Genomic DNA, 12,363 nt, shown 5'->3' with positions numbered 1-12,363 from the left:
CTTATCCTGCAGAAATGCTCGATGCGTGTGTGTGTACGTGTGACCCCAGCCAGCCTGTGGCCAGCCCCGGCCTGTGCGGGGCCCACGACCCCAGCCCCTGTGTGAGCCCCGCGGGGAGAGAGCGGGCCACGCCTGCCAGGCGCTGGGACCCCACACGGCGTCACAGCCCCCGTTCAGCGGCGACGGACTTTGTGAGAAAAGCAGGAGGTAGAAGGAATGAGATTACAGAATGTGTTTGCCTTGTCTAAAATTACCCTGTGACCTCAGAGCCTGTGTCAGGGAGGGGAGGACCCGGGCAGGCTCTCTGTCTTGGGCTGAGAAAGTCCAGGGAGGGCAGACGGGGTCCCTGGGTCAGCGCACGTGGACCACAGGTGGCCAGTGTTCTCGCCTGTCGTGGCGTAGGGTTTCTTTCCAGTTGAGGGGATGGCTGACTTCTTTTTTTTTAAGTTTATTTTTGAGAGAGAGAGAGTGTGTAACAAGTGGGGGAGGGGCAGAGAGAGAGAAGCCCAAGCAGGCTCCACACCATCGGCGCGGAGCCTGACGTGGGGCTCGAACCCACAAACCGCGAGATCATGACCTCAGCTGAAGTCGGACGCTTACCCGACTGAGCCACCCAGGCGCCCCGGGAAATGGCCGGCTTTGGGGAGTTAGACGCAGTGCAGATGTTGGGCTCGTGGCCTGGATTGTTCAGCTGGGATTTTAGGAATGTGTGGTTTATAGGTCTGTAATTTGAGAGGAGCCTCACGGGGAGTTCCGTGTATGGCAGAGACCTGGGCTCCCCGTCCTCCTAGGTGAAGTGCCGTTGTGTTCTGCCCAGCGCTTCCCCATCTGTAAAATCCAGAAGCGGGACGACACCTGCTTTTGGATGACTTCTGACCCCAAACTCTGTGATCTGAGGGTCAAAACTGTCCCCCGAGGACAGTAGCTTAGCCTTCCGGGAGGCCCTCGGACTCACAGACACCTCTTTGGAGGTAGATGGTCCCCCATCCGATTCAGAGCTATACCCCTTAGGTGAGTTACTGGGCACGCCCCCGGGCCTGATCCCTCCGTCTGCACATCGGAGCCGCTCCCAGCACTGACGTGGGGCCCCCTTCCCCGGGTGCAGGCCCGGCCGCCCTTGTCTTAGCTCATCCCTGGGTCCAGCAGATGACAGCCCCACCCTTCTCAGCTGCACTGGCAGGGGATTCTGCCCTCTGATACACAGTTCCACTCGACTTAACTTCTATAAAAGGTGAAAATATATTAACGCCAACATTAGAAATTTTACAGATCAGTCACTAAGTTTCGTGATGGATGTTCCGTGGGAGGACGAAAAACTTTGGGGCATTTTCTCCCCATTGTGTGGCCCAGAATGGGGTGGAGGGGGGCTTGCACCTGCCGGGTGTGGTCCTATAGTACACGGCACTCAGGGCTCGTGCAGCAACACCCAGTTTTCTCAGTTCTTGCCCCGATTGGCCTGCACACCATCCCTGCTTACCTGTCTTACCTCCTCTCTGCTTCCATAACACCCTCCTCCTGGACTTCTGGTCCCTGCACCCTCTTCATGGGGTCTCCTTTGCCAGCCTGATCCAGGGTGGGTCCTAGGCCCCTCCCTTCTCCCTGTGTTCTCTCGGAGGGATTCCACCTACGCCGCATCACCACCCATCAGTGACTCTAGCCAGGCCCGCCCCCTGGAGTTGAGACTCGAGAACCAGTGGCCTGTGCAAGTCCCACTTGGACCCCTTACTGGCTTGCCACAAAGCTCAGATCTCTCTTAATGGCCTCTGGTGAAGATGCCAGGGCACTATCATTTCCTCTGTCTCCCCTCTGTTCCTTCCGATCCGCCCCACCAGCCTCCACTGCTGACCTCGGTTTTACCCATTGAGGCAGCTTCTCTGCGCGTCCTCCCTCCCTCAGACACATCTCGTGCTGGCCCCCCACCCCCGCCCTTAGCTCAGCTCAGGTTCTTGGAGATGCTCTCTTGACAGTCACCTGTTACTCCAAGTCGGTGCTCTCCTAGCTGCACCCCCTCCCATGCCCTCCTGGCTCCGCCCCCTCCTTGCCCTCCTGGCCCCGCCCCTTCCCATGCCTCCTGGCTCCGCCCCCTCCCTTGCTTTCCTGCCTTTGCTCCATCGCACTCAGTCCCAGCCGTGCCCCTGTCCCAGGCTCTCCTAGATCTGTTCCTGTCACATACACTCCTAGAGCTCTTCCTGTCGCACACTTCTCTCGTTCTGACCTGAGCTGGGCCCTCGCTCTGCCGGCCGTTTTCGAAGAGACACACCCGGCACGGTTCTTCCCTCTTTGGGCTGGCAGGTGCGGGTAGATGTCCTCCGGAACCTACGCTCGCCCTGGTGAGCTGATGGGAGTTAGTTGCGTTTGACTTGTGGACTCGGCAACTGGTGGGCATGTGCCGGTGGCGTTGTCCGTCCAGACCCGGGGCGGGAGGCCCAGGTGGGCGCTGTGTGGCCTTGGCTGTTCGCTTTTCGCGCGAATGCTTCCTGAGTCTCTCCTGGGGGCCCGGTGTTAGAACTGCCAGGTGGGACAGACAGCAGGCCTCTGTCCTTAAAGGACTCGGACTGTGGCGCAGGAAACAGAATTTCGGCAGTTCCACCAACGAATGTCAAATTCTAACCACGGCAGGAAGAAAGAGCGAGGGGGAGAGCTGCATGACGGGGTAGCAGCACGGTGGGGACGGTTTCCTGGACGGGAGGGCGTCTGAGCTGACGTCTGGGGGAGCAGAACGATATCGCCGGAGAGCAGAGAGCCCCCCCACAGGGCTGCGCACCGGGATGAGTTCCGCGCTTGGAGTTCAAAGGAGAGGCGATGCCCGAAAGGCTCGGAAGGTTCTCTCTCCTAAAGGGTCCTTGGCCACTGCTGTGACCCTGGGCGCGTTACTTCACCTGTGCTCCGGTTTCCTCGTCCACAAAGTGCTGGGGGGGGGGGGGGTGATACTGTGCTGGTGGGGTTTTTTGAGAATTCAAGGAATTGCTGCTGCAGGGGGCTCGGAACAGCGCCTGATACTTAGGACTCCGTGTGCCTGCGGGATCTTAATAGCTGGGGATTCGTCATCACCGCTCGCCTTCCAGAAGACTGCTGTCTTGGCCAGGCCGTCCCGAGGAAACGTTGTTTACCGCCGCGGGCATCTGGCGAGGGGAAGAGGAGAGCTGGGAGCGGTTTCCTCTTGACGCGCCAGCCGAGTCATGGTTTCTCACGTGCTCTCTTTCTGTCCAGATTCCAGAATTCTCTGATGGTTTCTGGACTGGGTCCCAGCTGGCTTGCTGGACGAATTCTGAGACGCCTTGGTCTTACTTCCCTAAAATCTCCATCTACCTGAGAGACGAGAACTCCAGCCGATCGTTCCGCCTAACCATCCTGCCTCAGGTACGAACCGGCCCGTGTGCTTTTCTCCCGGAGCGCGGCCCGTTGCGGAAGTCAGGCACTTGGTGCGGGACGTGCCGGTGCAGATAGCACGTCTGTGTGGGGTGTCGATCGCCACGGTGATGCCGTGTGGCAGGTGACCGCAAAAGCCAGCAGCCCTATCCGCGAGCGTGAGTCTGGGCGGGTTGCCTGGTCTCCGCAGGCTCGTCGGCGTGCTTGGCTGGGCCTCGCTTGGGTGGTCTAGGGTGGCCTCGCTCACGAGTCTAGTGGCTCCCAGATGACTCCCACCGTCCAGTGGCTGACGCACGGGGGTGGCGGGGCTCAGAGAGAGAGGGGAGACACGCAGGAGCCCCCGGGGGCAGGTGCACAGCTGGCCATCACCTCCCGTGCACTGCTGCCCCTGGGGGCCTGGGCGGGGGAAGTGCGCCCACCTCCCAACAGGAGGGGCAGCGCAGTGCCATCGCAAGGGCCCGGCAACAAGGGAAGGTCGGGAATTGAGGACATTTTTGCAGTATCCACCAAAGCACCAGTACGTGTTTTGGTTTTCGGTGGTTTTTTTTTTTTTTTTTTTACTTTATTTTTAATTTTTGTAATGTTTATTATTGAGAGACAGAGAGAGACCGAGCATGAGCTTGGGAGGGGCAGAGAGAGAGGGAGACACAGAACGTGAAGCAGGCTCCGGGCTCCGAGCTGTCAGCACAGAGCCCGACGCGGGGCTCGAACCGTGAGATCATGACCGGAGCCGAAGTCGGACGCTCAACCGACTGAGCCCCCCCAGGCGCCCCCTCCTCTTCCTAAGCTTCTAATCGAACAGCATTTTGTGCCCTGGTCCATCTCGCTCTGGCTCTCGCTCTGGTCCCCCTTCGGGAACCTCCCAAGTGCCCTCCATGTACCCCAGCCCCCTTCTTTCTCCCCTAAAAACGTTGCCACGTAATCTTCTATGTGGCCGCTCCGAGCCTGCTCTGCCTGCCGTGAGCCATCAGTGAGTCCCCGCTCCGTGCGTACTGACGTCCTCATTCCCGGTGGCTTTCTGGGCCTCGCTGGACCCTTCCTCGCCCTCCAGCCTGCGCCCTGCTACGCCCTTGACCCACCACTCACCGGTCACCGTCCTCTAGGGCTCTGTGCTCGCTCCGATCGCTTAACCTTTGCTCCTGCCAAGCCCCTGCCTGAAATGCCCTCTCCTCCCCACTCCCTCTGCATATTGAGATTCTTCCCATCCTTCAAGATCCAACTCAGACAAACCCTCTTTTGTTGACCCTCCGCTGAGCAGAATAACCCGTTGTGAGGCTGCCCTTCAGACTCATAATGCATGTTGTTTAGTCGTGTCTGTAGGGTGTGTTTTATGCTGCTGCCTTTTTCATTTGACTTCTGTTTTCTTTAAAAGCACACGCACACACCCTTACAGTTCTCCCTCAGCTACATTAATTCCTCGAAGATAAGAACCAGGAGACTGAAGACCTTGTTCCTTCCCAGGAATGACTGGGCTGGGGAGGCTAGTGGGTAGTAACTTTTTTGAACAGACCGGATGAGTGTGCCTTTGTTGTGACTTGGTGAATTGGGGATAAAGGATGGGATGGGGGGGGGGGGGGTAAGGAAGGAGGAGTCATTTCAGAGGAAAAAAGGAAGTGATAATATTGCCTTTTTCCTTCTCGACTGTATATGGGGGGAGGGGGGACGTGCCTTCCAGGAATGGAGGGTTAGTGGGGAAGAGCCCAGAAGCCTCGGGAGAAGGCTCCACAGAGGATGCACGCGGCCGGAGCCCGAGGCTTCGGTTACGTTCTCAGCTCTGCCCCTGACTCACACTGTAACTTTGAGCAGATCGCCTCGCCCTTTCTCCGTCTGTCCCTTTGACTATAAAAGAGGATTCATGATACTTGCCAGAGACATTTTCACTGCATACGGTGCTGTGTTTTCTGTGTCTTTAAAATAATTGCGCGCCGTGATTGCATTTTGGGCACACCTCGAGAGGTAGGCATCATTTCATCAGCGTGGTTTGTAACTAAAGTTGAATCCTAGCTTCAGGACAAAGGTGAGCACGTAATGGTAAATTAATGGCATGGGGTTGGCTGCCAGAATCAGGGACTCCTAAGAAACCAAGAAAACAGGCATTCGGCAGAAAATCTGTTATGTCCACAGCAGGCGGTTGGATGGGCAGTTGTGAACTGTCGCCTGCTGAGAATGTCACAAGCTCTGGGTGCCACTGACACACCCCTCAGGGTCAGCGCTGGGGGTGGGGGGGGGAGCATCTCCTAATACTCCTGCCCCCCACTTCCTAACATTTAGGGCAGCCATCAGGGCTCCTTGTCCCCAAAGTTTTACAATGGGGGGCCCCTGCCTAGGACCTCTGGTAACAGCAGTACTGGAGGGGCATATGCTGGCTAGGGCAGAAAAGAGTTGTGTCAGAGGCATCCCTGAAATTTTGTCCGTCTCCGGCGCTCTTTTCCAAAAGCACATGGGCTGAATCTGTTTTGGCCAGTTTTCAAAAGCGGCCCCCAACCCCAGCCCACAGGCGAATTCTGGTTTTCTTTTCCCCAGAACCCTAAAAATGTAAATAATGCCAGTCTGCCCCTGATTGGTCTATGGGTGCTATTTTCGCGTGAGACAGACAGTTTATTCTGAGATCTAGCAATACTGCAGCTCTCCTAGCATGTTCCAGCATCTACAGTCTGGAACCTTTACTGGAAGTCGTCCGGGAGACGCGCAGGAAGAGTAAAAGATCCCAGATTCAGTCTGCGTGTTTTTGTATCGGTAGCGTCTGTTACAGGACAACGTGATGATTGATTGGGTTTTATTATAGAATCAGTTGGGGGAGTGTGTGTGTGCGTGTTCGTGTACTTTCCTAGGGCTTGCTTACAGAACCTTAGGTGAAGGTGCTTTGACGGCAGGTAAGTGTATCTGTCCCCTGCCTTTGCCTAATTTAAGTTGATCCTGGGAAGTCGTGCTTTCCATTTGGTGTTGATGATGCTTAGCCCCTCTCATTCAACGTAGCACACACCTCCTGAGGTCCTCCTGTGTGCCTGTCGTACCCTAGAAGCCTAGGCACCAGGATACAGTGAGGAACGGAATGAATGGGTCCTTGTCTTGAAGGAGGGCTTGGAGACAGACAGACCAGTCGGGCAGGGTTCTAAGGGCAAGGCTGTTCCCTGGACGCAGCAGCCGCTCCCTGTCTAGCAGGCGATGTCCTTGCTCGCCTCCCTGCCTTGCAGCCACCCTCCCTCTCGCCTTCTCTGCACTGACCGGGGCAGTGATGTTCCTCTTCCTCAGGGGTCCGTTTGATCAGGTCCTCTCTCTGCAGCCTGACTTCTGGTTTCCTTTCCTGCTCTCGTGTAGTCACTCCTTGTGGCTGGTGCTCTGTCCTGCCTCCTGCTGTAGGGGTGTAGCCGGGAGGCAAACCATTCCTTCCTTGGGACAGCCCCTCCCTGCTGCACCCTCTGAAAATACCTCCCCCCCCCCCCCCCCCCCCCCACACACACACTCCTTCTGGCAACAAAGCCCTGGGCTCGAGACCTTTCCCTCCAAATCTTTCCTCCTGCTTTTGCCCTTTAGGGCCGGTCAGTACTCACAAGAAGGTCCTTCTTCCTACTTCTGTTGTAATCTTACGCTTTATTTTCCAAATGTTTGGTATTTTGTGTTACTAAGCCACTGTATTCTCTGGTTGCCTGCATTTGAATACTTTGCTGTTAAAAGAACAAAGGGAGCCTTCTTACTGATGCAAGGATGATTTGCTCTCTGATTGTTTTAAGTTTTGACTCATTTCCTCTGGAACTCCACCCCTCCGTGCCCCACCCCTCCGTGCCCTGCCCGCCCCCCCCCAAGGACCTCAAGGGCCATGTTTGTGTTTATTGAACTTCACAGCCCCTGCGAGAAATGGCCCTCAGCCATGACAGACCCTTCTTCCACGAGGCGTGCTATATCTTCTCTCTGACTCTGACGGCTTCTCTCTCTTTGACTGAGGGAATAGATCCTCCTGCTTCTGCCTTGCTGCCTCCTTGGAAGCTCCCTTTGGCAGAGGATGACAAGGACAGTGTCCTAGGCCAGTTAGGAGCCTTTGCCGTTGCTCGGGAGAGAAGATGATGCCGATGGTCCAGACTGGGCGGTAGCCATGGGGATGGGAGCGATGATTGCATTCGGATTCCATTTCAGAGGAAGGCCTGCTATGTAGGGAAAGAGATCCTGGCCCGGTGTTGTAGGGCCTGAGTAACTGGGTGAATCACGGATTTACTGAGACAGAAGACCTTAAACAAAAGGCACATTTGGGGGAAATGTTCCCAGTTCAGTTTTTTTAATATTAGATTTGAGATGCCGGTTGAGTGGCGAATGGGCAGGAAGACATAAGAGTGTGGCTACGGCAGCAGAGATCTGCCTGGAGGTCAAGATTCGGGGGTCAGCATAGAGCCCAGGGGTGTGCTTAGGGTCACGGGGCCACATGGGTCACCCGGGGGGACAGCCAGAAGGAGAGGCCAGAGCCCTGGAGTTCTCCGATGCTTGCAGTGAAGAAATTAGCGGCCAGTGAGCTGGGAGGAAGAGGAGAGAACCCTTTCTCAGAAGCCAAGCGAAGGAAGAGGTCTGAGGGGGAGAGTTCGCTGGGCGACATTGCCGTGGAGGGGCCTGTCGGAGCGGTTCCCCCCGACTCCACATTTACCTCCTGCCTCCTCCGTAGACGGGGAGCTTCGAGGGGGCAGGCACGGGGTGTCCATCAGCCCTGTGGTGCTGGCCCTGAGGCAGTATCTAAGCCATGCCAAGTGCTCTGTCAATAAGAGCTGGCTGGTTGGCTGGCCGGAAGGACCTCACCGTGGCGCCCCCGTGGAGTTACAGGTGGAGCCTTCGTCACTTTCAGCGACGCTTATCACCACGCTTGTGCTCTCAGCTTCTGGATGGCAGGGTGATGTCCCCCGCACCCCTCCCCACCCCACCCCACCGTGTATCTCCCCACAGCACCTGGGAGGCGGGGGCGGGGGTCCCGAACGCGGCGTGACCTCGACAGCTCCGCGACGCTGCCCGATTCATGCCCCTCCTTGTTTGTTTGCTCTGTCCTCTTATGTAGCTTTACATCCAGCCCATGATGGGGGCTGGCCTGAACTATGAATGTTACCGATTCGGCATTTCACCTTCCACCAACGCGCTGGTGATCGGTGCTACCGTGATGGAGGGCTTCTACGTGGTCTTTGACAGAGCTCGGAAGAGGGTGGGCTTTGCAGCAAGCCCCTGTGCAGGTAAGCGACGCGTGCGTTGGGCAGAGGACCCTAACCGGAGCGCTTTATTGGAAGCGATTCTTGGTAGCGTGTCAGTTGCTACTGAATTGTTCGGGGCGGGCCTGTGGTCACTGATCGGTCTTATCAGTAAGACGTACGGTAGGATTGTGGAGAGGGGTAAGCGAGACAATCCACGTAAGACGTTTAGTCCTGTGCTTGACACATGGGGAGTGCTTGTAAATGTTAGCGTGATAGTTGTCTCTCGGGTTAAATTTAGAATGGTATCTCAGAGGGGCGCCTGGCTGGCTCAGTCAGTTGAGATTCCAACTTCGGCTCCGGTCATGATCTCACGGTTCGTGGGTTCGAGCCCCGCGTCGGGCCCTGTGCTGACAGCTCAGAGCCTGGAGCCTGTTTCACATTCTGTGTCTCCCCCGCTCTCTGCCCCACCCCCACTCTCGCTCTGTCTTTCTCTCTCAAAAATAAATAAACATTAAAAAAAAGGGTATCTCACACCATAGAATAAACATACGCGGCCTTGGGGATGAATTACAGGGTTTTTGACAGTGAAATCAAAATAAATAAAGCAGATTCATGGGTAAGCTGTGTGTTTTTCTTTCCCTCCAAGAAATCTTCATTGTGAAATAAGTCAATGCCTATCATTGCTATTTCTTGAAATCCTAAAATAATGAGATCAAGGAGCGTGTTTTTCTCCTAGAATTCTTTTGGAGAGCTGGTTTGAGGGTGAGTCAGCAGCGTGGCTCTGCAGAGCTGAGCTTGAGAGAGTGGGGCAGGTGTTCAGAGAAACCAGGAGAGGACAGGAAAGATGATGGGTGGGTAATCCCCCCAAACTCGAGAATGTCTGTAGATGAACAATTTGCTAGAATGGGGTGTCCGCACAGCGCATGGTTTAGCGGGGTGGGGGCGGGGGGTCGAGTACGTCTAGCAGTAGCCCAGGCTGGTGTGGAAAAGGCCAGGGCTGGACGTGGCTTCGGATGGAATCGCCCAGACGCATGGAGAGCGCATGAGCAGGCAGTGGCCGGGTGCCACGGTGCTTCTGGGTAGGATTCCAGGGAACTCACAAATCCTGGCACTTTGGATTCAGAGTTGGTGGGTAACATGCCAAGGGAGAGGAAAAAAACTAAGCAGACGTGAGGCAGCCAAAGAGTGGGCAACAGGGAGGTGGAACCGAAGAAAATTAGAGGCTGGGGTGAAATACAAGACCACCATGCAGTGCAGGGGTGGAGGTGTGTGGGTTAGATGAAAGCATCCTTAGGCACTAGACGTAGCGACAGGATGGGCAGGAAGGCTGACTAACTGTGCTGGTGGCTTTGACCCTGACCAGACCTTCCCTGGGATCTAAAACCAACGGGAGAATTTGGGGGAGAGTGTCGAACGATCTCCGCTGATCTATTCCGGAGAGGGAGGTTTCAGTTCTTACTTGCTACCCAAATCGTGGTCCTAACATTGGGATCCTGGTTAAGAAGGCAGGTCAGCGATGCGTCACGGTGCATCACAGCCTCGTTTAGACACATTGGCGTTCTCGAAGGGTAACATAAAACAATTTGGAGAGTGGGTGAAGAGAAATAGTGAAAGGAGAACTTACATCCGGAATATTGGCCCTACTCATGTGCTGTCTAAAAAAAAAACCACCCTGGGGCACCTGGGTGGCTCAGTCGGTTAAGCGTCCGACCTCGGCTCCGGTCATGATCTCATGCTTTGTGAGTTCGAGCCCCGCAGTGGGCTCTCTGCTCTCAGCATGGAGCCTGCTTTGGATTTTCTGTCCGCCCCCCTGCCCTCGTCTCTCTTCCCCGCTTGCTCTCTCTCTCTCTCAAAAATAAAACATAAGAAAAAAAAAGAAAATGCCCAACACCACGTACATATTTGTTGCAAATACCTTCTTAAATGTTAACGCAGATTCCTCTGACTTTATTGGTGAGCAGGCTCAGAGTCCTTGAGATAATGTTTATCTCTGAGAGCGCATTAACTGTTTTTAGCCTGTGAGGTATCCCTGGGGGAGACCTTTCTCTGGGCACTACCTGGGAGTGTATAATCTGAGATGCTACTCTGTCTCCTGGATGTGAATATTCTTTTTTTTTTTTTACTTTTTTTTTTTTACATTTATTTATTTTTGAGAGACAGAGAGAGCACAAGTGGGGGAGGGACAGAGACAGAAAGAGACACAGAGTCCGAAGCGGGCTCTAGGCTCCGCGCCGTCAGCACAGAGCCCGACGCGGGGCTCGAACTCACGAACCGTGAGATCGTGACCTGAGCCGAAGTCGGACGCTTCACTGACGGAGCCACCCAGGCGCCCCTGAATGTTTTACTTCTTATAACCCAGAGAACTAAGAACGAAAGCAATTTGCCTCACAATTTCTGTTCTCTTGTTAAATACCATTAAAGTAGAGGCTACTATGGCAACAGCCGTGTATCGTCCACTTAATACCGCAGGGAGCGGAATCACCGTGTCTCCTAAGTGAATTGCCGTTGGAAATAGTTTAGTATGAAGCGTCTCCAGGCAAAGCAACATTCGTTCCTGCGTTTCAGCATGAATCCTTTGGTAGGTGTGCTTAAAGAAGTTTTTCTGTTACTATTTAAAAAATATATATTTAGGGTTTTGGTACTTAAACATTTGATTTCACCAGCCATGGGAATACACGAAGCTATGTCTCCTCTCCCGTGCAAACCGTTTAGCCATTAAAGTAATTCCTTCCCTCCAAGCTGCAATTAGGAGCCAGACAGTGGTCTGTGGCGCTGTAATAAATGGAAGAGAGACACCGCTTTTTTTTTCTCTTTCTAGAAGTGTTTATTTTTAATTCCTAACCTGCTTTAAATAACAAAGAAAATGATTTAAGTCACAGGAAATCATGTGCTTTGTACACACTTTTGGAACACCCAGATTTAACAAATGCTAACGTTTTTGTCGTATTTTCTTCAAAAATTTGTCATGGAAACAAAGTAAATGGAGTTAGAGCCCCACCCCACTGCCTTCCCGAGAATTACCCTTTAGCTTGAAACCGGTGTACGTTCTTATAATTACTACGCACGTAACATTTCACTACACAGGCATGAGTACCTTGCATTCATCATCTCTTGCTTGGTAACAACTTAGCCCCCAGTTTAGCAGTACTTGATGACCTTGTGCAGGTGCTGAAGGTCAGCAGCCGAGGAGTGGCTTAGCTGGTGGTTCTGGTCTAGGGTCTCTCGTGGTCTAGGGTCTCTCGTGAGGCTGGAGGGGACTCTTGGAAGCTCACTCCTGTGGTTGGACCTTGCCAACCGGACCTTACTTGCCGTTTGGACCTCACACCAGGCTTCCCCGAGCACACTTAGGACAGTCGTCTGGTCACCCTGGAGCAAGCGATCGCAGGGAGTAGAAGGGCAATAGAGCAACCAAGACAGAAGCCACAGTCTTTTTTCCAACCAATTTTGAAAGGGCATACTGTCGCTTCCGCCCTATTCTGTTGGTTGCACAGAACCACCCTGGTGCACTGTGGGAGGGGGATTACACAAGCGTAAACACCGGGGAGCGGGGATCGTCGGCGTCACCTTAGAAGCTGTCTCCCATAGACCTGTAAATAAGTACCATATAACAACCAACATAGGTTGGTTGGTCGTGGGTTTTTGGTGTTTTAAAATGTATATGGGGGCGCCTGGGTGGCTCAGTCGGTTAAGCGTCAGACTTCGGCTCAGGTCATGATCTCGCGGTCTGTGGGTTCAAGCCCCACGTGGGGCTCTGCGCTGACAGCTCGGAGCCTGGAGCCTGCTTCGGATTCTGTGTCTCCCTCTCAATCTGCCCCTCTCCTACTCACACTCTTTC

General features: G+C 54.5%; 1 protein-coding gene across 10 annotated transcripts in view; it reads left to right on the top strand.

Moving 5' to 3' along the window:
* Positions 1-12,363, top strand: part of BACE2 (beta-secretase 2) — an 89,668-nt gene that overhangs the window by 57,487 nt on the left and 19,818 nt on the right. For 6 of the 10 annotated variants that reach the window (XM_042955022.1, XM_042955028.1, XM_042955024.1 and 3 more), the window contains 2 exons: positions 3,211-3,360; positions 8,402-8,570. In XM_042955022.1, the coding sequence (XP_042810956.1) occupies positions 3,211-3,360; positions 8,402-8,570 (319 nt within the window). Of the gene's footprint in view, positions 1-3,210; positions 3,361-8,401; positions 8,571-10,949; positions 11,042-12,363 lie in introns of those variants that run through there. The other 4 variants (XM_042955029.1, XM_042955027.1, XM_042955026.1 and 1 more) reach the window with 4 other exon arrangements.

This window comes from Panthera leo, chromosome C2, assembly GCF_018350215.1.
Source record: "Panthera leo isolate Ple1 chromosome C2, P.leo_Ple1_pat1.1, whole genome shotgun sequence".
NCBI classification, from domain to species: Eukaryota; Metazoa; Chordata; class Mammalia; order Carnivora; family Felidae; genus Panthera; species Panthera leo.
Note: the sequence above shows the minus strand (reverse complement) of the source record. Positions and strands in the feature narration are given on the sequence as shown.